Source organism: Neomonachus schauinslandi, chromosome 5 (genome assembly GCF_002201575.2).
Source record: "Neomonachus schauinslandi chromosome 5, ASM220157v2, whole genome shotgun sequence".
NCBI lineage: Eukaryota > Metazoa > Chordata > Mammalia > Carnivora > Phocidae > Neomonachus > Neomonachus schauinslandi.
In genome coordinates, this window is record NC_058407.1 from 127146743 (window position 1) to 127173755 (window position 27013).

Sequence of the window (27013 nt, forward strand, 5' to 3'; positions counted from 1 at the left end):
GCGCCAGACAGAGCAGCCTGGCCAGGGAGCTGGGCCCCAGCCTGGGGAAAGGCTGTCTCCCAAGAAAAGCAACCGCTTTTAACCTCACCAAGCACTCTGCTCCGAGGGGCGCCACACAAACCAGGGGCAACAATCTGGGTGACTAGAAATACAAAACATTTAAATACATTTTATGAAATCCCACAGCATGCCAAGACCAAGATGGTAAAAAAAAAAATTGGGAAATATAGGCATTCAACTTTTCATTCATTACTTGGGAAAAGAAAAATCCTTCTCCAGACGAAGAAATGATGTACAAAACAGATGTGCAATATGCCTACTTGAAATTTAAGATTTAAAAAAATTATTTATAAGGAGAAGGGCATGAAAATTTAATTTAATGTTCACCTTAGGTAATTTTGTGTCTTATTGTTCATAGCAATTACCATAAATCTGCATATCAATAAGCAAGAACAGATGTCAGTTGTTACAAGTGCTTGCCAATCAGGTCTGTTAAAAAGTGACAGATGGGTGGTTATGGAATGTTCTCATAAGGCCTATTAGCACATTCGCAGTGAGAGGGTGGGAGGCTCCGCTCCAGGAAGGCCTGGTGATCTTCTTCGCGAATCCAGAGCCCCCACCTCGCGACTCAGGTGCCTCCAGGCGCAGAGACCCTCAGGTCTCCCGCGCACCAGCTTCTGCAAAGGTCTCCCCCTCTTGTCCTCTTGTCCCAGACGTTCTGGGACGGCCTTCTGGAGAGACAGGATCCCGCGCCGAGGAAGGGAGAGCGGCTTTGCTGTTTTGAGCACTGTGCTGTACACTCTGTTACTTTTAAAACTTAGGCCAGATTTTCTGGAAGAGAATTACTACCAGCTTCGCGGACTCGGTGGAGTGCAGCAGTTCTGTCTCATCTATCAACACGTAAACTCTTTTTGGTGGTAGCTCCGTAAATCCACAGATAAACTCTTCTTCTTCTTTGTTGCTCTGTAAACGTTTAACTTCTTTAATGACGCCTCCGCGTGCTGGGGGTGGGGAGGGGGAGCCAAACCCAAACTGCCCTAACAAAACCCAGCCCACTCTTAACACATGTGCAAGGCCTTCCAGAATGAAGGGAGGCTGCTCTCCTGTGCTGCTTCTCTGTGCACTGTTTTGGAGCGCGCTCTGCATTCCTGACCTATGGCTCGGGTTTGTTATTTGGCCCATGAAACCATGTGCAGAGGAAGGTCACTGCAGTCTGTGTTGCGGAGACACGGAGCACCGGTTTACAGCTTTGGCACAGTCCGGAGCTCGGGTTCGGATGCGCCTGAAATTTGGACCTGCCCCTTTCTGGCGCAGTGACTTGGGGCAAGTTTGTTAATGACTTTCTAATCCTCGGTCGCCCCACCTGTGAAGCAGGATGCTCGTGCTCCCTGGGATCTCTGTATCTGGGTCTGTCCTGTGCCCTCGCCCACTGCTGTGGTCTCACAGCGTTATTATTTAACACTTTTCTACTTCAGTTTTTTCAACGGCAGTGGAGTAACGAAGTGCAGGTTTTGTCCTCGGCACGCTGTGAGGATGAACTGCGTGATGATTTCAAGGAGCGCCGTTAAAAACAAAATTGTGAAATAGGACCCTTGCTTATCTATCTAGCACGGTGCTCTTTTGAGAGGAATGTGGTTAGAAGAGAAATTCATGACCGAAAAGTCACTTTTCCCTAATTCCTTCTTCTTCAGGGAAAAAAAAAATCCAGACTCTTAGCCCAAAGTTTCTGAGATTTCAGAAATTCATGGGACAAATATCACAGCTGAGTGAGAAATGGACAAGTTTTTCTTAGAGGTTTTAAGAGGGAAAATAAAATCAATCAACTTTAAGGATGGATGGAAAGTACAGGTGAAAGCATTCAGCTTCTAAAGATTTGAGCCTAATCTAGTTTCTGCTCTTAAATTCTATATTCAGTAAAGGTTCCCTTCTATAAAATCATGAAGCACATGTGAAGTTATTTTTAGTTTGAAAGGGAAATGGTAAATTATTTTGGGGAAACAAGTATAGTCGATGCCTCATTCCATTTTATTGAGACAAATACTTCATGACTTGTCATCGATAATTTTTCTCTTTCTTTTTTTGGCTTTATTTTCTGCTCAAACAGAAAGTGTTTTACTCATTCGAATGAGACATTTTAGACTTCAGTGATAAACTTCAATCTCCTGAAGGACAGACGGTTATATCTTGAGAGTTGTTCACAAAAAATTATTGCTGGTTTCTGAAATGATGTTTCTCTCTCTTTGGTGACAGTGTTCCAAGCCAGACTGCTTGAACTTTACAAGTGGAATTTATTTTATGGTGCCGTAAGACGTAAAAACTGCATTTGAATCATGCAGGTGCCCATTTGAACTGTGCCACAATCCCAGCCCCTCAACAAGCACTTTAACCTCAGGTGAGATTTGGGATAAGTGGCCTCTTGGATTTCATCCTATCGTGTCTACCGGATGTTATGGACCATGCGCTAGGTCATGTTTGATAGTGTACCAACTATTGCCAAATCCTCGACAACTCAACCGTGAAGATACCATCATTAGTTTATATAATGTTTTCTTGGCTTAGAAGGTAAGGCTAAAGTCAAATTTCTCAATTGAAAGAACAGGGCGTTTAACTTAAGCTTCCCTGGGAATATATCCAAAATATCAATTTGCATTTGTCAATTTATAAATGTAGTCACCCATCCACTCCAAAATAGTCAGTAGCACCTCTCAGCAGGGCCAGGCTGAGTGCCTCTTGGCTTGGGAGTGTTTGAGGAAAGTAAGGAAGGAAGGGCTTTAGGGCACCCCTCCCATATTATGTGGGGTGTCAGGGAAGCCTCCTTTATTTTTTAAAGATTCATTTATTTTAAGAGAGAGGGGGAGAGATCGCGAGAGCGAGCGGGGGGGGGTGTGTGGGGGGGGTAGTGGGGGAGGGGCAGAGGGCTAGAAAGAATCCCAAGCAGATCCTGCACTGAGCACAGAGGCCAACGTGGGGCTCGATCTCATGACCCTGAGATCATGACCTGAGATGAAATCAAGAGTCAGATGCTCAACTGACTGAGACACCCGGATGCCCCAGGGAAGCCTCCTTCAGAGAGGTACTTCTATTACCAGTTCACTTTATAATACTGGTCCGGATGACTGGCAAAGACAAAAGTTAAGCCCAACTTTGGGAGAGGATGAAAGAGCAGGAGGCCATATAACTTGATTTTACTGGCAAAAAAAAAAAAAAAATATATATATATATATATATGTATTCCAAACCAGTGTTTCAAATAGGAAGATGAAACTTGATTTTCCCTATGAATGAAGAAACCACCTTTCTGGAAATCACCAAGCAGATGGAGCCCTGACATCGACATCCTTGATCTAAACATTCAAGGTGATGGTAGACAATGGACGGCTCAGCATTTGATTTCACAGCCTGTGCAGACTTAGTGTGCTGAATTTTAGATGTTGAAGGTTCAAGAACGGGGTGTTTTGGATGGCCCAGAGCATTTACGGAATGCCTTGAAATTCGCCATCTGCTCGATGCACCTTCTAAAGTGACTCCCGGATAGCCTTAGTTTCTAAATGAGCACGCAGAGCATGTAAATGCTAACATCGTGACCTGTGGCTGGCAACGCAGAGGAGACCACCGTCTAATGAAAAATGACAGGGCGCTCTGTCCACCCGGGAAGATGTGCTTGGCAGTTGCCTCAGGACCCAGTGACCTTCTCTGCATAATTCAACTGTTGGAGTGGGAGAGCCAGAGGCTTCCTCTAAGGAAAGACCCTAATTTTGGATCTGGGTGGATCCATACCATTAGAAGAAAAAATAAATCTTGCATTGGCTGAAAATATGACAAATCTTCACATTTATTGTAGAGCTTGCAATCTGGAGTTTTTCTCTTTAAAACACAGAGAACTCCCTGGATATTTTACTGTTGTCTCTCCAATTCCCTTCGCAGAACTAAAAATTAACTATTTGGTGTGATCCTTCGCTCCAAGGCCAGTTTCCCAAACTGTATTCATAAAGATACTGCTGAAAGACTGAACTACTTACCATTTTAACATCTATTTTTTCCCTAGTAAACCAAAAGCAGTATTACAATACAACATGCTGGCAGTGTCAGGAGATTTAAAGCCCAGCAAATAATTCTGCATTTTTTTTTTTTTTTTAAACTGTAGGCCAATATATTCTGTCAGACGACAGGTTCCCCTTAGCCTGTAGGGCTGCAGGGGAAGGCTGGGCTGAGGATCACAGAACACATGTGAGGACAAAGTCCTTCCAGATCCATTCAAAGTGAAACAAACAAACAAAACCAAGGATAGCTTTTTAGAAAAAAAAAAAAAATGAGAAAAAAGGAGTTCTCATAGTGACAGGAAAAAAAAATCTAGCTTCTATTCTGTACTGTCAGGTTTCATTTCATTGAGTCAGGGTGTCCTTCATTAAAAACAAATGGTGCTTGATTCTAATGTGCCAAAATCTGTTCTTCTCCTTGTCCTCTCCCCCCCATCTTTCTGGAATCAAACGAGGGAAAGTGTCCTTGCTGTTCCTCACGGCAGGTGAACAGCACCTGTGTTCTGATGGATTGTGCGTGCTGCCTTCCCTGGCCCCGTGGAAGTTAGGGTTGGAGCCTGGAAGGGGACACCGTAGGAGTGACCTTTCACTAATCACTGCACCTCAGTGACTACTGACATAGCTCATTATACAAAGAAATCCTTTATGAGCCAGCTTTCAAATCCAGCCCCACTTTGATTTTCTCGAGAACAAAGATTATACTTGCACATAAAAGCTTCTGATGTACACTTCTGTCAACTGGGGTACCAAAGTAAAAAAAAAAAAAGGCACCCTGTTAATTGTCTATGGTTATCAGGGGACTGCAAACTGTATCAAAGATAGGCCTGCAATCTTGGCTTTCATTATGGAGGTCAGAATATTTATTGACTGCTTATTAAAATTTTAGAAGGACGTCAATCATTTTGGCTGCCCTGGATAGAAGGAATCTTATTGGAAATTCCCCAGCAATCAATCCCATTAAAAAACAAAACCAGCAGACAACTCTGGAGGATACGACAGAGGGCTTTGCAGCCCCTCCGGCTCCCACAGTTTGAGAAGCCCGAGGTGGGAAAGCAGCCCCCCAGCAGCAGACTCTAACTGTAACACCCGAGTCCGAAGGCGAACACGGCTGCTCATTGCTCTCTGTTCTTCGTTTTTCCTGCTTGTTTTCTTGGCCCTCTGAAGCCACCCAAATTCAGACAACAGCACGGTCCAAAGCAAAGGCATGTGTCATGACTTACCAGCCATCTGCTGAATGCCACTGAACGCACCCAGGTTGCTGGAGGAGGTGGCTTGCTGCAGAAGCTGCAAAGGGAGGGAAAAGCGGACCGTCAGACCAAAGCGGAGACAGGACCAGGCAGCTTCCGAACCAGGGGCGGGGGGCGGGGTGGGAGGGGCGTCCATCTCCCTGTACATTTATACAGTCGCTTGCTGCTTCCTATTCATGGGATGAAGATTCCCACAGTTGGGGCTGTAAATCCATATTAATGTCTAATCTCTATTAAGAAAGAGAGACACTGGGGAAACTCAGTAACACTGCTACCTTAAAATAATCAATTTAGTCTTTTTAACAACCAGGTGTTACATCTATTGAAACCAACGTGGCGTGACTAATGCGGGCTCTCTGTAGCCTAGCGGTTACCACAGCTCAGCTCTGTCAATCAAGGCCCATCCCTCGGTCCAACAGCTCAGCGGCCTTCATCCTCCATGGGAAGCACCTGGATTCATGGACTCTTGGGCCAACAGAGACATCACCACGGTAACTACAGACACACACATACCTATGCACAGCCACACAGGTACGCCTGTGACCACAGACCAAGACAACGGTCACCCATCTGAAGCTGGTCTTCATTGGCAGAGGGGAACATACAATTATTGTCAGGATTTAGAAGTATCTGGTGTGATGTACAATGACACTGTGCATTACAGGTATGTCGTTATCTTTTTTAAAAAAAGGTTAACATCCCTGTCTCTGCGTTTTTCCCTGGCGCTTTCAAAAACACATCTTACCCCCCGGATCAGTGGGTATCACAAGGTAAAGGCAAGTGTTACTGTTGTAAAGTGTTGAATTCAGCTGAATGATAGGTTAATTTAGGTGCTATACTGCTAACGTAGGTTTACTGATATCCTCTTTTTGATAAGGTAGATCAATACAGGCTTCGTTTGGAGGTAGGAGCAAACATATAGTTATCTCCTATGCACAGATGTACACAGATACCAAAAAAGCATAGATTCACCAAATTTATTATTGAGAAATGTTATGAGACTACGTGCTTAGGAGGACCAAGACCAATTTGTAATTTTTTAAAAACAGCTTTCAGAATTTAGTTGGAGCACTGCAGAACCACACAGAGAGTCATTCCTCTGGGCAAGGGTAGGTTTTTTCAGTTCAATACCAAGCAAAGTCTACAACTTAGACAGGACTCAGAAATGGGCATCTATCCCCTGACTTAAAAGCACCAAGTGGAATGGAATCTCAGTGGCTGATTCAACCTGAGTCTCAGTTACAATGATATTATGGGGATTAACAGTGACTGGTACCAGAAGAATGTGATGTTTACTCATCCCTCCTGACTCGTTGAAATGCACTGCTGAGGTATTACACACAGACTCAGACACGCACACAAGGAACAGTGAGGAAGAAGCAGCTAGGGATTAACCATTTTGATAGAGAGAAATCCCTTCCTTTGGTTTGATGTTGTGGGTTTCCCATTCTCTTGTGGTTACAAGCCCTTACTCCCTTTCCTACTAGGTATGTTTAAAAATTAAAGCGAAGTAAAATTAATTAGCTTTACAGCTCATTGAGGAATTAATACTACCTAATGAGGTATGTGGAAATCCCTGCAGTGTCCTTAAACTATTACCCAGGACTCTATCCACTGATAACCATTCTCCGGTGGGCCAGAGTCAGAATCTACCCCTCAACCCACAAGTAGGGAATGTCTTAGAGGCTCTTCCAAAGAAATGGACTTCCAACTGAAAGGGGCAGAACAAATATGGCCGAGAAAGATTGGGAGCCCACAGTAGGAACAAACATAATTAAGATCATAAAAAAAAATGTTTTTATAAATGAGGTTGAGATGAATTCTGAATTCTTTTCCAGGGCACAGAAATAATTTGCAGATGCGGTCAAAGAAACATGTGCCAGAGATTTTCGTCCTCCGTGAGCCATGGGAGAGATGCCAGAAAACTGGGGACAGGCGCAGGTGTCTGGGTTTTTAGAAACGATGGAGCAGGAAGCTGGATTCTTAGAAATTATGAAAAGGTGAGCCTGACATCAATCTCTGATCCCAATTCTGATATCCATAAACAGATGGCCTGTGAAAAACTGAAAAGCACAAGTTTGGGGAAAACAGCTGACTGTTAAGCTAGACTCATTTCTTGTTTCATAAACTCTTAGAATGAGAGACCAAGAAAACACTATGGCAAAGCAAATATAGATTTTTAGCTCTGATGAAATCGCTCATGATGTCTTTGTGGATATGACTGAGAAATGGCTATAAGGTGACGGTAAAGTCAGTCGATGTCTTTATTAAAGGCTCAGCTGAAGATGGGAGGAGCGGGTGCCTCCTTCATGAAGCAAATGTGTACCGAGTAGGAAGTACAGCCAGACCCCACTGGGCACGGGCCCGGCTGCGTAAAGGGAGGAAAACGAGCTAGAGCAGAGGGCTGCGATCCCGCTCGACAGACCGGTCTAGGTGCAGTTGCGTAACCTCTCGGAGCCTCTTTCCTCACCTACACGGGAAGGCTCTTCTTACCTTTCACAGTCAGAGGGAGGACTGTCGTACAAACCGCGCAGGCTCTGCTACAGAGTAAGGCTAATGGATCCTGCAGTCCCGGGAGGGACAGTTAAAATGTCAGGTGACAGAATTAGGAGAGAATACACATACATGCATGCATGCACGCACACACGGGCACACCTCAAGAGGCTAGGACACCGGGCCCAAACTTGCGATATGAAACTATAGTAATCAATGTGAAGTCCAGCCTGTAGGTGCCAAAGCAGAAAAACGGGGTAGACCACCACGATTTAGCAGTGGTTCATGTAAAAATAAATAAAAAGCTGGACCTTCTGCCTCATGTGTGACGTGGTTAGCACGAGGACCCCTCTCAGGCCACGCAAAAATATTTTAAAGTCCACACTAGGGGTCACTGCCCTGTGTGCTGTTTAGATCTTACCAGGGGAACCGACTTAAATTCTGGTCACTGGATTTTACTAAAGACATAGACGGAGATGGGGTAGCACAAGGAATAACAGGAACGTGAAAGTTTAAAACAATGTCACGTAAAGGAATGGTTGAAAGAACTGGGTTTATTTGCCCTGCAATAGGATCTCATTTTTGGGTTCCGAACGGATGGGAGAAACGTTTGATTTTGTCAGCGCGGTTCCACAGGGAAGGGCCCGGACCACCAAATGGAAGGGCCCATGGGGCTTCGCGGGGAAACCTCGATGGGACGCGCTAACCTCTGGGGCCACACCTGCCTTGGGGTCGCTGAACTGCCGTCAAGCGTGCTGCGTCCCTTCTTATGCAAGATGTTATGAGGTCTCTGAAACACACCGGTTAGCAATTTAGCCTCGTGGGACTCGGCTCAGCCTCCATCAGGCCAGAATGACATGAGTCATGTCCTCACGCTACTCAGGTTACCTTGGAAAAATTTTCTGCATCAATGCTGATTTCAAATAATTTCCTGAGATTCAAAATGCCCCCACATGGAATTCTTCTGAGAACTTGGCCGGGGGGGAGTGGAGGCGGTTTCGGGAGGCACAGTGGGGACGGCCCCCCTCCGCCCTTTCGGGGCCCAGGCGCTGGCGGGTCCAGCACTTACGGCCAGGTACTGCGGGGTGAGTCCGCCCAGACCCGTCAGGTTCCCCCAGGTGGCAGTGTTGAGCTGCTGCATCTGCTGAGCTAGCTGCTGCTGGAGGCGCCGCTGCTCCTTGTCCTTCTGAGTATCGGCGAACTTCACTACGATGGGTGAGGAGCAGCCCTGTGGTCAGACACAGCGGAAAGTGAAGAGCGGGTTACCGCCTGGCTGAATCCTCTCGTGACACTCAGCCCTGGGTCTAGCTCTCTCATCTCAACTATCTCGGAGCACATGGAACCGTCTGGAATGGTTTTTTTTTTTTTTTAAACAGTCTGATACTCCTTCTTCTTCTCTGACCAGTACCATCAAGAGAAACTTCCAGACACTGTCACTGGTTTCTCTGGGGATCTGGCGGTCGGTGAAGCCATTTGCTTTCTTGCTCTGGTTATTAAACTGCCTCTCCTCCTCTCTTCGTGTGTCTTCCTCCAACCTTTCCAGGACCTCCTCAGAGACAAGAGACCTTATCATCGTTCTTTAATTAGGCTTCCTGGTGCGCTTGTCTGCAAGATAGACTTGTCTGTGTGTCTGCCTGTTTCCGCACGTGAGCAGGGGACAAAGGAGAGACACTTCCATGGGAAGGAAAACGTCCCTCGTTCATGTATTTATTTTTTCACTCTTCCCAATTCTCAGTGCTGCATTTTTGAACTTTGGAACGCGGGTGTGCTCCCGACCCAGCACTACAGATAGGGAGAAGAGGGTTTTGTTTTAGGAACGCGGATGAGGGCAGGACAGGTTCCGAGAACACAGGCACTGCCCAAGGTAACTGTCCGTGTTTTCAGAGAGGTCTCTCTTCCTTCTCTGACGGACCTACTCTGTCCACCCTGCTCAAGGCCCCTGCAAGCCACCAGGCTTGGAAGTATATTCTAGTGAAAGGAGCTGTATCTGAAATGGCAGGAGGCGTCTACTTGGCTTCTATCATCAACGGATCTCACCATTCTAGGTGCTTCTTTTCAGTTTTCATTCCCTTTAAAAGGCAGTGAGTAAGGGCAGTGAGTGAGCGCATGGCCAAGGATTATAAAATAGGACGAATTCATGTCCGAGATGGATAAAATCATTAGGGAAAATAAGGGCCTGAACCTCCAGCATGAAGACTTCCCTCCCTGGGCCCCTCTGGAACATTCTCCACTCAGTCAACACTCAGCAGAGACATGGGCTCCTCCCTTCCTACCCTTCTCTTTCTTACTACAGCTTGCCTACACATTTCATCACCATTAAAGCCGTTAAATTTTGCTGAGGTAAAAAGAAGTCATTCCACCTAGGTGATTTAAAAAAAAAAAAAAACTTTCATTGAAACTCAGCATGATAATGGGCCTCTCTCTCTCTCCTCTCAGAAATTTTATATTCCTACTTAAATGAGCTCTCTCTCTCTCCCTCTTTCCCTTACCTTCGGGTCATTTTTCTTTCTCCTAGAAAACAAACCTGCGTGTGTTTTGTGTTTTATCACCTTGGGTAGTTACTGGGGATGGAGCTGTGAATATGTGAGGCTACCGTGTCTGTTATTACCCAAAATAAAAAAAAAAATGTGAGAAAATCGAGGTGGCTGTTTCAGTTTGAACTTCCAGCGTACTGGTCTTCAGCTCATAGCCACAGCCACAGGACAGAATGTTAAATGTCAGTCAACCGCATGAAAATAATATTTCCACCACTTAAAAAATCTATACTTCATTTTTCTTCTCTTTGTTGCTTTAAAGAGAGCAAAATACTCTGAAGATGGAAATTATACAGAGGGAGGGTTTTGTATGGAAAGGGTTGTTACTGTTGTATCAAATTTGTTCCATAACAAATCATAGCATCTCCTCCTAAGAGTACATTTACTATTTTTTTCTTCCTTAAATACCAAAAAAAAAAAAAGAAAAAAAAAGATAAAGAAGCAAAAAATTAGGCCCAAAATAACTTGTTTAAACCATAAAAAGGAAAAACGGGATGGGCGTAGATTGGAGGAAAGTGGAAAAATAGAAGGTACGATATAAAAATTATTTTAAAGAACATGTTCTTTTAAACATTCAAATCATTTTGAATTCAAATTTCTTAGATAATACATCTTGGTTAAAGATGTGAGCCAGAGTCCTGAAAATAACAAAATTAGTTAAAAAAAAAAATCCAACAAACTTCGGTTGTACAACTAGAATGTGACTGGCATACTACACAGTCTTCCATTTAAATGTCAGTATTTTTTAAATTCAACAAGAAATTTCAGTGTCTGAGGGCCCCTCTGTCTGAGCATGGGTGTCCAGATTTAAAAACAAGTGCACCAAATTTGATTTTTTAAATAATAGAGATGTTAATACCAAAGGATCAAGGATTTCTTAAGAATGAATATGCCCCAATCTCTATAGCAGATTCTTTTCATTCTGAGCCTATTCTTCTTTGGTTCTGGCTCATACCCAGGTCTGCACTACGTTCCCAAGCTCTCTCCCTGTAGGAACACAGGAGAACACAGACCAGCATCCTCTGCAGCTTTACTCAGGGGGGCACTGATGGAGGAACTGGGGTTAGAGCTGAAAGAATTTAGGTTAAAAAATCATCTAAGGTACAAATCACTAAATTACAGGAAATAAAAATGATTAAGAATGAAGCACATGTATGGAAGATAATAAATACAGGTGAAAACTTTGTTTTTCTTCCCTAACCGTACTTTCATTTTTATCTCCAAACTGAAAGGTAGCTGGGATTCAGACTGATCCCCAATAACGGAGCAGCCGGAGAGAAAGTGGGGGACAAACACAGCATCAAGATGTGACTGCGTGTTGTACAAGACTGCATCCCTAGGTATTTCAAATCCTGCTAATTATCTCCTATTGTGGCCGATTTTCACCTGAGCTTGCCTTCAGGTAGGGGGGTGTGAGTGTCTTAAAAATGCATTGCACTGAAAGGAAAACACAGTGATTATATAAGATATGTTAGGAATATCAAAGTCAAAATGAAGCTCGAAAAAGACAATAGGCTTTGCAATGCTGATATCAAAACTCAGAAAAATACAGTAAACACTTAATGACAAGGCCATGCACACTCCTTTCCCCCCTTGTCCACCCACCTTCCGCCTCACTGTAAAAAAAGTTGCCCACAAAACATGACGCAGAATGATCACTTAGCTCCCAGCATGCTTTGGGAGATGCAGCATTGCAAAAAACAAACAAAACAAACAAATAAAAAAAAATAATTAAACCCCCAAAAAACGGAGGTAAAAAAAGCGCAAACGATCCATAAAGAAATTTTTGCACATTAAATAAAATTGAAAATATTTTGCTTTTCAGAAGATGAAAACGTAACTTCAGGTAACACCACAGGGCCACCTCCAGAAAAGATCACCCATACACAGATATACAGAGTACAGAACATGCACTCCCAAATGATTCTACCAGACAATACAGAATAAGTAACAGCATATCACTCTTGGAATGCTTTTGTGCAAAATTCTGAAAGGCCAGACCCAAATCACAGACTAGAAGTACAGAGCCATCTATCTACGTGTGTGGGTGAAACACCCACATCAACGTATCGATCTTCCCCCAAAGCTAGTATCTCTCATTAGGAGACCAAATTTGAGCCTTTATGTTTCTTTTATCGTGCGTTTTTTTGGGTAAAAAGACAAATCTAATTTTTCAAGGGATTCTCATACATTAACATTTTCACTGGTTAAACAGTGTAGGAGAAGTATTAATTGTCTCCTAACATTCTTGATGCAAAAACACAATTCTGTTTGACTAAAGAGAACTTGACCCCACATTTAAAAAAAAAAAAAGAACAGAAAAAAAGAAAAAGGGGGAAAAAAAGAACCCTGTGATCAGCACAGGGCAGGCTGCAATTTGGAGGGAGGGCTGTCAAGGTTGACTCCATACCAACCCTGGACCAGGAATGGACTGGATCCTTTAGAGGTCGAGAAGGAGTCTTGGTTTAAATTGCATCATGATGCTACGTTGCAGGGCCTGAGGCCAATGCAATAAAAGGCTCAAAAAAAATAATGTACAGCACGTGGAAGGTTTTACTAAATGCATTTCAAGTCATTAGGGGAAAAATTCAGAGAAAGAGAGCGAGAGAGAGCGAGAGAGAGGATGAATATGAATGAATGGAAGAGATGGTGAAAGTGTCCATCTGTGATTGTCATGTGAACAATCCGCACAGGAGAGAGCTGCTTTCCCATTCCCCATCATTTGCACAAAGAAAACAAAGAAAGGGCAGATGATACAGTACCTCCATGGTCTGAGACTGATGCATGGCTTTGATTGCATTCTGTGCCATTGCCCTTGTAGAAAATGTGACAAACGCACAGCCTGTGGGAAACAAGGGGACAGGGAGCAGGAAAGACAAAAAACAACAAGACAAAAGGGTTGGACGCTTGTTAAACCAACACAGTCTACGAGAACTGCCACAGGACGCCACTGTTCTCAGTAGTACATAAAAATCAACAACTTCTCTTGGTTTTATCGTAGTTTGCTTTTTACTCACAGTGCTGACTTGCTAATCTGACCAAAGCAGAAAGGTTTATTGACTAGTTTATTTTTTAAAATGGAGACGAGGGGAAAGTATTGGGCACTTTTTTTTTTTTTTAAAGCCACGGGGGGGGGGGTTTGAAATTAGCAAGATCTAGTTTGCATTTTCTAAAATAAAAAGTTGCTATTTTACATTTTTCTCCTTGGCTGATCATCTTTACTTAGGGCATCCACACATTCGGGCTTTTGGATTTCAAATTCTAGTGTTGATTTTTAAGCAGCAAATAATAAAATCCTTACACCAAGGGCAAATTAGCAAATAAATGCCAAAGGCTCAAAATGTCAGCAAATAAATACATCTCATCTCTTCTGGATAGTTAAAACATATATATGTATACGTATACATTGATGCGATTCCAATGCAGAGAAATATACCCCATCCTGCAGGAACTGTTTGGTAATTATTAATTACGAACAAAAACAAATGCTCTGTTACTCTGAGAATAGTCAATAGTGCACATAAGGCAAAACTTTAAAATCTGCGTTGGATTTCTTAGTTGTAGAAAATCTTTATGACTTTTCCACGTTGTGGTTTCGGGTATGCATCAGAGATGTGACCTAAAGTCTAACATCCACAAGACAATGTAGAGTTCTCTGCATGTTTCCTGTGAGACCCCTTGAACTTTCCATGGCTCTTTATTTCTCATGCCATAAACTAACCAGAACCCACACTGCCTGCTCCCGCTCCTGGTGGCAGGTGCTGGCCACCGTGCAGGTCACCGCTCCAACGACATGGCTCATTGCCCTTTTCGCTAATAAAAACACTGCCTTCTAAAATTTACATTTTATTCATCGTGCACCCTTGGGCTTCTTAGAGAAAAAGACTGTGAAATTAATGCAGATTCAGGCTGATTTTATAATAATACCACAGCACACTAAAAGCTTAGCTAAAGCAATGCAGACTTATTTCACTTATGATCTCTAATGACTTTAAAAGTGCATTGATTTTCAGCTTCTTTAGCTCTGCACAGTTTGAACTTAGGTATCAGAGAATAATTTAGTGTTCCACTCAATTTCTTCAAAACATTATTATTATTACTACTTAAAAGGTTTCCAAATGAAGCAGATCTAAACACTGAGAGGCAGAAGCCTGTTGTCATCTCCGCGTGAATGAGTGAAAGTGGGATTCTGGCATGATTATTGCCCCTGTGGCCAGTAAGCCAAATAGAATGTCCTACATCCAAAAAAACCCAAAAAAACCAAAAACCAAAAACCAAAAAAAACCCACAACAAAACCAAAACCCAGCAGATTGTTTGGTTTATGTAAATCAATTTGTGAGCCATAAAATGTATTTTCTTCTTTTGCTCTGCATGTGTACCTGGTGAGATTATCAAGTCAATACTGTATTAGCCCCTTTTAATCAAACAGCAATAAGAGAAAGCAACACCTGCCCATTATTCCCAAAGCACAAAAACATCCAGTCATGAAAATAAGTCAATGCATTTTTTTTTTTGCATCATGCTGTAATTTTTAATACAACAAAACTCTCAGTACACAGGAGAGTCATCTCTCATTGACCTCCCAGTTCAGCTGGCCTTACAAAGCCTGAGGTCTAGCTTGCTATGAATGTCGAGCTGTTTCATATACTTCTCTGACATTATAGCAGCTAGTGAAGCTTACTATTTAAACACACTGTCTGCACCTCCACTGGCTGTAGCTTCTGTCATCAGTGAAAGCGATCTGGAGCCTTCTCTGAGGCATCTAGAAGATGTGTGTGACAGAAGATGTGTGAGACAGAGGACAGTACGTCTATGGGCTTCCATATTGCGGACTCTGCTCTATAATTCAAGAGCCCCAAAGTTACCATCCGTCTTAAATACCCCTTCAAAAACATTGTGATTATCATCGACATTATTAACAGAGGAGATAACGCTAAGATGATTCTTCTTCCGTATCTTGAGACCACAGTGGAATTATTTGCTTTTGCAAATAATCTAATGGAGATATATTTGACATCATGTGAAACCTGGCCTAACTCTGCTTTTAATAGTCAAGAAGATTGTTTCATTCACTTTATTTGCTCTTATTATCCAGGAACATGTGCCAAACTGACAGTTTCCAAATGGAGGTTAAGAATGCATTAAAAAAACAAACAAACATGTAAAACGTCAACAGAAATCAATAAGGCACAGTTTATGCATTTACCACAATTTCAGAACAAGCAGAACTTTTTAAGTAACTTAGTGAGAAAGATACAGCAATTAGGAGGTCTCAGAAGTATTAGCAATAGAACAATAAAATTCCATCTCTATAAACTTGAACCATTGCTCTTTCCTCTCTGAAACCTGCAATTAAAAGCTCGACTGATGCTTCTAATTATATAACTCTTACTGCATCCAAAAAAAATGATCTGACAAATCTGATGACTCCTTTAACCTTTTTACTCTCTTGGCAGTGGTGCAATAAGAGAGAACCTGTCTCCTCAGGGGCTCTGTCAAGTTCGGGACTGTGTGCTGTGTTCAATTACTTAAGAGGGAAAATTACTGTCATTTGTAAAGTGAGAGCGTGTGTTGAAAATTTCCCTCTCTCTGCCATTTTGGATGAAGTTCTGCAACTTCAGAACCCAATGTTTCATGGCTTGGTAGCTTGTTAACCTTTGTAGTTTCTGCTCTAGTAGTCCTATGGCTAGATTTTAATTTTCTTTTCCATGGCACTGAAAACATGGTGGTGGCTTTAGGATTAGGCCTCAAAATCTGTGGCTTTTCATTAATATAGGGTCACATAAGCTTCTTCCATCAAGACTGGCTGTCAGCTGCTTCTACAAGCCAAGGAACTGACTTCCCATTGGACAAAAATAATTTAGGTCAACTGGCCCCTTTTACTAAAAATGAGCTTCTGGGTGCAGTGGAGTCCTTTGAATCTTGAAAGGATAACTGCTCTGACCTTGTGGAGTCAGCCCTCTGCTGTTCTAGAATGTCTCAGGGTCAGCCCTCCTCTGTTCTACATTAGTGGGTGTACTGTCTAGGTAGTCAGTTCTCTGGCTACTGACTAAAATGCAGGAGAAACTAGAATGGGGAAAAAGATCACATGTACCAAGATAATGAAGCTTTGTTGTTGTTGTTAGGTAAGATAGCCTGTATATTATTGTCTTAAAGCCTCTCCAAATACATAATAGCTGAAAAAAGTAAAGAAAAATTCCGTCCTTAACTGCGGCCAACCTGTAATTTACCTTACAATTATTTATTGTCTCTACTTTCAGAATGTCAGAGATTGCTCACAGAAATGAAAGGAACTGAACTCCTCCCAGTTCGGTGAGGTTGCCTTCTTGCTGCTAAAACAGATAAATGATTGACTGGGGAAAGGTTTCTCCAAGTAATTTCCTCCTACAGACAGGATCTAAGGAAAGCACGTGGCCCTGTCACAGAGAAGATTCTGGAACACATCTATTACACTTGTCATCTCAACTGAAAAGCTCTCTTCACACGGGTGTTCTACCTTTTCTCTCAGCTGCAGGAGAATTTTGAGAGAACTAGATGAATTCTTGGTCTGCACCAGAAATAAAGGAAGAGAGAGTGAGAGAGAGAGAAGGAAGGAAGGAAGAAGGGAGGAAGCAGGCACTTTTAAAAGCACGTGCGATGCCAGGGCCTCTTGCTTTTCTGCCTCTTCTTTGAAAGAGAAGCAGCAGTCTGCTCTATTTCAACTGAGGGAAGTGTAATTTAAAGTAACTTGTGCGGCATGAAGGAGCTTTCGGCCTATGGAAGACTTGTTTATAAATTCCTGTTTGGCCAAAGAAAGTTCTTAATGCAGCCAATTCTCCTCGCTGTATCTTTTTAGCAGTGGCAGAGTTTATTAAACATATGCTATCAGTATAACATGAGAGCATCCAAACTAATACTCAAATGCACCATCACCAGCGCTGGGTTAGTTTATTTAGAACTGGCGTGGAGACACAGCTCGTTTATCCACCTGAGGCTGAGTGTAGAGCAGAACTGACTAGTTTGCAAAAAATCTCACCCCCGAGGGGAGGTTCAGAGACTGCACTCAGAACGAGATGACAAACTACAGGTAATAACCCAGGGGTATTTGATACGAGTTTCCACATATGTTTAGATACTAGGTGGGCACGCCTAAGACGTCTTGATTAAAACTGAGTCTGCTCTGTGTACGTGTTTTAAAAGTCAAAAGCCCTGTCCTAATATTCTGATCAGATATAATGGAAACAAATGAGGATTTAATGGCTAAATCCAAGCTGTGCTTGCCAACATCCCTGAAAATATTGCCAATTTCATTTGTCAAGGGTTTTGGCAGGAGAATGTTGGAACACCATAAACACAGCTGGAATATTCTTAAACAAGCAGAAAGTTACCTTACATGGTAGTGAAGATCTGACTACACTTTATGGGGAAAGAAAAATGAGATAAACTCTTTGTCTCCAAGTTACAGATAATCATTGCCATGGTGCAGACAGCCCTGTAGACTGTACCCAGATTGTCCATTCTGACTGTGGGATTATGGGTAAGGGAGAACATGTGTATTTTAGGAAATCAACAGGCTGAGGAGACACTGACAGATAAATGCCTTGGCTGAGAAGCCTCCAGCTTTGATTTTGAGAGCAAACGTCCCATTTGACTTCCCATGCATGGACTCGTGGTATGCTGCTTGCGTTCTTGAAGAAGGTTCATTCAGCAGGCCTGGGAGGCTGACCTGCTATTGCAGAAGGATCTGAGTAATACGAAGGGGCTCGAAAGCATCTCAAACCAGGTTTTCCAAATTAGAAAAGATGGTAGAAGGGGTTATTGCCCCCAGAGGGGAAAATGCATGTTTAGATGTGGGCATAGTGCGTAAAGAGAGTCAGGCGCCTGATATTTGCTGAGTGCTGGTTTCAACGTGCTTGGTAGATGCTAGGTGCTGTCCGTGGATAGCCATGACATTTCCTGGGGGGGCGGGGTGGGGTCCGATCTGGAACATGGCGCAAATCTGATGGGACTTTACAAATGGTCTTTCTTGCCAATATGGAGATGATGATTTTTGTTTTAAAGACGGTGATTCTAAGCCAAAGTCCAGAGCTGTGGGTCCTGCAGCCCACTACTCCGCATCAGTGGGGGACCCTGATCCTACAAGCCTGGAGAAGCCTTGGCTTCGTACCCTGCAGGGAGGCAGAGAAGCTACAGGGGTGGCAGAGAAGGCATGACAGGAGATGCCTATGGGGGGAGCCAGCGCCCCTAACTGCCTGCCTCTTTTGTCTTCATTCTTGTAGCGGAACTGGGCAAAAGCGAAGCCAGAGATGTGAACCACTTTTCTGTACCTCAAAACTTTTTTTCTCACTAGTTTATACTCAGTTTAGTATTAGAAGGTGCTTTTCAGAGCAGCCAATCTTTCCTTTCACTTAATTTTTATTTATTTATTTGTGTCTTAAACAGCTGAGCCAGCAATAGGCATGGAGACCAGAAATGCTGAGCACCCTTTATCTGCAGAGCCACTAATGGGAGACACTTATTAATATTTGATTGAAAACTGCAATTCTTTAATAAAAGCAAAATAGTAGCACGAAAGACAATTATTGTTCTTTTAACAAATACACTGATTCAGGAGCCGTCCCCTGTACCCAGGAGTCCCTGGTTCTCACTAATTGAAAAACCTACCGCTGTCTGGCTTTATATTTCAGAACAAATGCTTATAAATGAGAATTTCCTTTTTTTGCCGTAGGGAATTCTCATCAGTTCACCAGAAATTACTTTTCTGTGAAGAAGAAGAAGAAGAAAAAAAAAAAGCGGGGAGGAGTATTCTACTCTTTACACTGAGCCAGCATCTGCATAAAATGCGGATGAGAGTGCTCGCGTAACTTGTCTCAAATCGGCTGCTCCTGGTGTCCAGTGCTGGCTCATCAACCACATGGCAGATCAAATTAGCCAAGCTCTCTCGTCAAGTACTGCGTCCTGCTCTTTCCTGCGAAAGCTGGGGCGGCTTGAAAATCTTATCTGCGGAAATAACTCATGGAGGCTCAAGGAGCTCTAGACACTGCAGGCACCAACGCTATTCATTACCGTCTCCGCCGGACGGACGGAGAAAGTGCCGGGTGGACCCGGTCCCGCAGAGGGAAAGCAGAAGCCGAGGTCTCTCCTAAGCCGCGTGGATGGCCCGCTTTTGCAGGAAATCCGCCACATGCGCTGGGAGGTGAGTGGGGCAGCTGTGATGACTGCTGCCCTTTACAAAGGGGGAAACTGAGGCACAGAGCTAAGGACAAGGAACTGACTATGGTTGCGGTTCACGTCAGAAGTCCTGGGACTGGATTTCGGGGTCACTGGCCTCTGGGCCACTCTAAGTTTTACTACGATTAATTTAAGGGCCTTCCTTTCTGTTCTTTCTCCACGCTGTGTGCCCTGGCAAATGGGAAACCGCTAAGACAGAAGTGTGACTGAAAATAAGAAGAGCAGAGAAGGGTGGTTCGGATTGCTACACTTGCAGCAGGACAGGGGCTGTGGCAAGAGGATCACGTGTTTCCTCCCTGTTTTCTTCTTCTTCGTCTAGCCACGCTGCCTTTCCCTGCAGGGTTCCCCCCCCCCCCCCCCCGGGCTGGTTGGCCTGAGCGGGCGCGTACCTATCAGGACTGCCAGCACAGTCAGATGACCCCAGGTGGCTGGAAGGCTCTCGGGGGTGGGTGTGCCGGGGGATGGCACGATGGTCCTGGCACCCTCCTCTCCTGTGCGCTTCCGGCCCCGGGGCTGCTGTGGGCGGCGCCGGTAGCAGCGTGGGCGGGCAGCTCCGGCTCCGCCTCCGCCCCAGGCACTGTGTCTGTGCATCGTCTGTGCATCGTCTGCGCGTCGTCTGCGCCTGCGCGTCAGGGTCCCGCTCGGCGCCCATCTCGTGCAGCTGCCAGAGCCACCCGTGCTTGCAGCGAGGCCGACTGACAGCCTTCGCAACTATCGGGGAAGGCTCCAGCTGTCCCTCCCTTGCCTCCTTCCTTTTAAAACCACCTTCGGAAGAAGACCCGGGCACCGCAAGCTGGAAGCTGTTCACCTCCTCCTACTGTTCCCCTCGACTCCCTCCCGTGCGGGGCTCTGCAGGTGGGTGTAGGCGGGAAACTTTTGTTCTCTGTGCCTTCCATTCTAGCAGCTGACATCGTGAAGTTTTGTGTCTCAAAGCCAAAAGAACAAGTGTTCTTTCTCACATGGTGCTGCATTCAGCTAAAATGAGGGAGATGGGGGAAAATCCGTGCTTGGGGACTTAAGGCCCAGGCTTTTCTTTCAGCATGTGGTCACAGACTGGGAATGAAAAGAAGTTTCTAATTAGCCCCATGGAAGCTGCGTCGGTAAGTACATTAATAGAATGAGATCCTCTCTGTGTTGCAAACATATGGATTTCTTAGAAGAAGTGGAACGTACGTTTTATATATACACTCTGACTCCAACCTCCTGGGCTGTCTCGGGAGACACAGTCTGATGGGGGTGAATGCTCAGTGACAGCACTTAGGAGTGGTTTAGGGAAGGATCTGTGTGACGCTGTCCAAGGAGAGGCAAACATGGAAAGCGAACACTTATTTCCCGCTACCTTGGATAGCTGCTTGCAAAAATACTGGTTTTTGTCAGTGCTCGAAGCCACCATATCTGCTTCTGTCACGGTGACAAAGAGGAGCCTACAATCTTCTGGACCAAGTCATCTCTCTACCACTTAACGGACTTTCTGCGCTCAGGCCTCCAGAAGTTTTGTTCTTTAAGATAAAACCCTCATAGCCCAGGATAGGCCCAGTGCTTCTGAGTGCCTACCTGCTCTGCGCTACATGGGTACACTGCCGATTTTCCTTGGTTTCTATCGCTGTCAAGAGGCCCATCCCCTTCATGTTTCTCTCCGGCAGAGGCAGGAAGCCAGAGACTAAGATGAAAACAACCCATATTCTTTCCTCCTCCACATCCCTTCCTCGCCCCCAAAACATACTTCAATCTGAGATCGAAAGAGGTGTATAACGACAGGGCAGCCTGTCAGCTTCCCCGCTGGCTGGGATAGCCTGAGCTAATATGCCTTCAAAACCTTCTTGACCTGAGAAATACAAGGCGATCCCTTCTGCTACGGTGAAAAGTTCATGGTGGATAACTTGATCACATGGGACACATTACAGGGTAACCTCTTGCTGCGTGCGGTGGCTATGTCTACCTTGATTGTGACACAGAGTTCCAATTAGCATTTAAGGGAAGAGACTTTATAGACGGCACACTCACCTCGACTCAGCCCGTCGGGTCCCCGGAGAATCCGGCATTCTTCTATCTGGCCAAATGGAGAAAACATCACCCTGATATCATTCTCATTACATTTCTTCGAAACCATTCCTATGAACAATTTTCGGTCTTCCACAGCTAGGAGATAAAAATAATGAATGAGCAAAGGCCATTTTTAATCCCTTTTCTTGTAATCAATGCTTCATTACCACATCAAGCTGGGGGCCCCCAGTCATGTGAGAGGAAGCAGCGCCCCAAGGCCAGCTCTTCTGACTTCCACGCCCCGCCCCCCAGCTCTGCTCTCCCACCCAGACCTTCCCAGACACTGCCTTCCTCTGTGAGCTCGTGCTTACCCCTACGACACCTTCAGAGGACAGGAAACCTACAAAGTCCTCCCCTTCCCACCCTGTTTGGAGACTCACAGTGCTTACTAATATGTTAAAACTCCATGCACTTGCTAAATGCTACTGTGACATAGAGATATTTTGGAATATGCCTTTGAATTTTTTTGTAGGTGTTCCTTAACTTGAATGACCGAGAAAGAAAAAGGGTCAGGGAAAGAAAAATGGGATGAACAGAGGAAGTGCGATAGGAAACAAAACTTTTAATAGGGCACTCGGAGAAAACCTTCTCCCCCAATTTCAAATAGCTTTGCCCCATGGATCCAGACAATAAGAAGAGATAAGGGAGATGCTCATCTCTCTGGAGAGCCAGTAAATAACCTGTCTGTCCATCTGTCTGTCACACTGGCTATGCAGCTCTAACCTGGACAAGGCATGGTCTGCACCTGCAACTGAAGAGTAAGCCAACTGTAGGGAGAGAACAGGGCTGTGGCTATTTGAGAAGCCCACTGGGACGGCCCCATGCTCAGGGTGGAGCCCTTAACGGACAACCACACGCCCATTCTAACCTTGGAAACTGCCAGGAGGGTAAGACTGGGGAAGGTTTACCTCTGATGACCTGGGAGGTTTTCCTCAAAATCTACAAGCTTGCGCTCAGGATAAGTGGCCTACATTTAGCCTCAAAGGCTCAATTATCACTGATTTCAGGACAGTGTTTGCAGCCTTTTTTTAGGAAAGAGAAAAAAAAAAAAAAAGAAAAAAACCCGTTCTAGACGTCCATGGGGAAGAGTCTTGCTTACTTCCCGTGTTGCATTTTAATCCATTTCTTGGGACCGGGAGCAAGGGCAGCTGGCGGTGGTAGCACCTGAGGCAGGCCGGCTTAGGGCCCTGCCGTCCACCGCTGTGTTCGTACCTCCGTGTTGTGTCTGTATCATCATCTCTCCATTGCTCTTTAACTGGCTTTTATCTCTGTCTCCCTTATTCCTGCCCTGGACAGTGTCTCATTTTCATTTAAACAACAAGAATGTATTTTAGGCTTTCTAGGGCCAGGTGCTCTTGGTGCCTGAGTCAAACTGGCCTGGACACCCCCCACCCCATGCTGGGGCCCGGGAGAGATCTGTGGGGGAAGCAGGGATGGGACACAGGGAGGTTTGCTCTGAAGCCACACCCGTCCACGAGGGGAACCCTTCTGCCTGTGGTGTCCACTGCAGTAGCTAAAGCCACGTGTGGCTCCTGAGCCCCTGAACCGTGGCCAGTGTGACTGAGAAACTGAATTGTTATTGTGATTTAACTGTAACTAATTTAAATTTAAAAAGCCACAGGTGACATTCTAGTGGACAGCGCAGCTCTGAGAGGCCTGAGTGAGGCAGCTAAGTGCTCCTTCCTGTACAGCCCAGACTGGAAGGGAGAGACTTGAAAGACGTTTTGTCTCACTCTAAAAGACACCCACCCCACCCCGTGGGGCAGGGAGGGAACTTGCCTGGGGTCATTCAGCAAGGAGGGGGCCTAACCTGGACCACACCTGCTGCCCCGCTCCTGGCTGCAGTCCTGTCCCCGGTGGTGCTGTTTCCTACGAGAGCAGAGGAGTGAAAGGAGGCCTCCAGGGGTGGGCAGGGCCAGGTCAGGAGACTTGCCTAGTCCCAGCCCTGCCATTGAGTTGATGTGCGACCTTGGGGAGTGAGAAAACTTCTGTGGACCTTGGTCTTATCATCCATAAAATGGGTTTCAACTCTTCTCTATCCTTGCTGTCTTTCTTAAGGAACAGAGAGAAGTGGGGCGGGGTGGGGGGGGGGTGGGCAGAAACGCTGAAGCCCAGAATCCCACCCACCAGCCGCGCTCTGCACTTGGGCAGCTCCCGAGATAGTGCAGAGAAACTCGGGCTCTGAGGACCATTGGAAGCCACGATGCCACAGCACCATGAGCTGCCGATTGTGTGCCAAGAGCTTGAGAAAGGCATGTAAGCTGGCCTTTAAGGAGCACAGGGAGAGACTGGTAGAAGCATGGGGGCAGCACAAGGTATAAGGAAAGAAACACCCTGTCCTGGGTGTAATTGCTACCCAGCAATGGGTACGTCAAAGTAGACGTGGGCAACGGCATCACTGGCTCTGAGTTGTAGGGGGAAGCTGGTGAGGACCTGCCTTCCTCCCTGAGATAACAATCTTACATTTAAGAAGCGCTTTTCTTTCCCATCAGAGCAGGTGAGCTACCAGTGACCTATGGGTTAGTGGTGGGAGTAGCATCTGTGCTCACCAACAGCGGGGTCACCAGGATGACACGGTGGCCCAGAGGGAACACGGCATCCCCCCGATGGGAAGGAACGGACTGAAGCGCTGCAGAGCAGGGAGCGGCCAACTTCTAGTCGCAGTTGTAGCCTTCTCCCTGCCCCCCATCTCTAGGACCTCTACCTGAGGAAGCTGTGGCTAATATCTTCTTGAGACTAAAAAAAAAAAAAATCCTATTGAATTTCTTCTTATTCTGAAGGATCCCGTTTTAGTTCTTTCAAACAAAAGCAAATGATAAATTGCCAGTGAGTCCTTGGTTTCACTGGGAAACCTATCATGATGGCATGGAGCTAAAACACTGCAGGTTTGGGGCTCCAGGGTGATGCAGGCATAAGCTAAATGTGCAGCTCCCGAATAAGCTAAAGAATGATTTTTCCTAAGAGGCATAGTAAGAACTGGAAACAACTGCTCAACAAACCCTGGCTTCCGAGGCATCCCGCCGGCTAAACCCGGGCAGGGAGATGGAAGAGAACGCTCTTTTCAATGCTAAGTAGCAGCTAAGGAAATATAACGGAAACCTACACCTCCCAGATGCTTTCCGAAATGCCGATGTCCTCCCGGGCGCGCGACCCATCCAGGAAGCTGGATGTTTGCAATCCTTCGCTAGCCCTAGGACCTCTGTGGCTCTAACAGCTGGGGCCGTGCGTGCTTTAAGGGCAAACGGGGAGAACTACTCACTCCCCGCTTTCTTCCCCCTCGAGTTTTCCCAGTGAAAATTTATTTGTAAAACTTATTCTTGGGATTCCCAGTCTGAGGATCCTTAAACAGCTTTGTCAGCATTTTAAATAAACATAATTATCGTGCATTCACTGAACTGTCCATCAATTTTTGATGAGTTTCTTGGTGGGGTTTTTTCCTCAGTGTCCACAGGCAGGCAGCGGCTCACTTAGGTTTTCAATCCACGCGAATGCGGATTGCTTCAACAAACCTACTGTGCTTACAGTATCCTGTTAAGTGCTTTACGGAAATAAAAAAAAAAAAAAGGAAGGAAAGAAAGAAAAGCCTACTTTCCTTCAGGATAACAGATGAAAGAGCAAGGGGCGATACTTTTTACACCGAGTGCTGTGCGGGTGGGGCGACCCCATCACTCATTACGACCGGACCGGAAGCTATTCCATAACTAGGGACCATTTCAAGCTCTCCTCCCATGGCATGAGAATGGGTTAATATTTTAAGTTTTAAGTGGGGACTTTTTTAAGTTCGAGGAATAGAAACTTCGTTTTTGAAAAATCCCTAATTGTAAGTCTGTGCGAACACCCTGGTGTACAATCTGTCAAAGTCACACCTGGATTCAGGGCGGCCTGAATTAATTAACAACTTTTCAATGTGTTAGTGCTAACATATGGCATTTAATTACTGCCTCCAAATCCGTGAGTCTCTCCACTTTGAATTTCAAAATTATTTCTTCCTCCTCCAGTGCATTGGAAAGTGACCGGATGGGGATGCCCTGTGATTCCCATCTTTACTGGAGGCTTGCAAACCTGCAACCTCCCTAACCACGTTCCATCATTTTGACCCTGTGAGCTCTGAACTCAATGCATGGACACCAGGGGTTTCGGAGGCCTCGAGAAAAGAGAAAGGGCTTACTTGGCATTTCTAGATGTGAGGCTCTAAGGAGCCCCGACAAGTTGTGAGGTTGGAGGGTTCAAGCAGGATGCATTTATGTTCTGTCTACAGAGTAAAACAAAACAAAAACACCAACCCTCTCAACCAGGAGCAGGACATAAGAGTGAACACTGGCTGGTTGCTGAGACCCCCAGCACAGAACCAAAGGCAACCTCTATGCTTTTCTTATCACTTACTGCTAGACAAACTTCAGATCCGACAACTGCATGTACTTTTCAGTCTTGCACAGGTGGTACCTTTTCCTGCATAGCAAACAAAGCTGGAAAAGAGGCCCTCCCATGGTATACAGAATGAAAGATAGTAACTATGTGCTAGGGTATACTGCAATCCAGAATCCACACCTCCTCAATCAAGCCTCTTCCCCTGCCATTACTCAACTGTACGCAGTGGAAGAATGGTAAGACAACCTGAAGTCTGTGAAATTTGGGTATTTATTCAGTGTGTTCTTCCTAAAGACCCCAGTATTTTATTGCTGATCCAGAATGGGATTTTTTTTTGAACACCTGGCACAGTTAGAAGTAAAATGCTATGAGTTTGCAGAAATATGCTAGAGGCTGCAGCTTAAATCAGAGCCAATTAAGAGGGCAGGCTCTAGGAGGCCTGGAGATCTGGAAAGCCTGTGTAGGAAAATACTGAAGGGCGGGGCAGATCCAAGAGCAACCGAGTGTGTTTGGGCTTACCACAGTGGTTCCCTTTGTCAGAATCTCTAGATGGATGAAGGCTTCAAAGAGCGATTGCTTTCTGGAATTCATTTGTCCATCACTAATTAATCAGTGATTAGCAGCCCTTTCTTGCTCAGCAAATACAAAGTTTCCGAAAGCCGAACATACTGATAATGAAGATGGTTACTGTCTAACTGTGATGAGTCCTTTGTGCTATCCATAAATGTCAGCAAACTCAATAAAGGTGCAATTAGAGCTCGTTATCTCTCTTTCACAACTCCAGGAGCTATTGAGAGCATCTGAGCCAAAGAAATCTTTGTGCTCTATGAGCTTTGGAAACCACGCTTACCTGTCAAAACTGCCATGTGAAATCAGAAAGGACTTGCGCCTTTTATCACTTGCTTTTGAAAATGATACATCACTCCTGATTCCTCAGCCAGGTCCAAGGAGAACCCTGAGGCCTGTTCCGTCTCTCAAGGTGAGGCACAGACTTTGCACCTCCATAAGGAAAAATGCCTTAAAAGGAGCTTTCAGTCCACTTACACTTTTTGACTCCCCCCCCCCCCCCCCCCCCCCCCC

General features: G+C 45.0%; 1 protein-coding gene across 2 annotated transcripts in view; it reads right to left on the reverse strand.

Moving 5' to 3' along the window:
* The window catches only part of CELF2 (CUGBP Elav-like family member 2), a 295483-nt gene that overhangs the window by 46656 nt on the left and 221814 nt on the right, over positions 1-27013 (reverse strand). For both annotated transcript variants that reach the window (XM_044915547.1, XM_044915546.1), the window contains 4 exons: positions 21527-21661; positions 13074-13153; positions 8847-9005; positions 5258-5321 (listed from right to left, as the gene is read on the reverse strand). In XM_044915547.1, coding sequence (XP_044771482.1) covers positions 5258-5321; positions 8847-9005; positions 13074-13153; positions 21527-21661 — 438 coding nt within the window. The remainder of the gene's footprint in view (positions 1-5257; positions 5322-8846; positions 9006-13073; positions 13154-21526; positions 21662-27013) is intronic.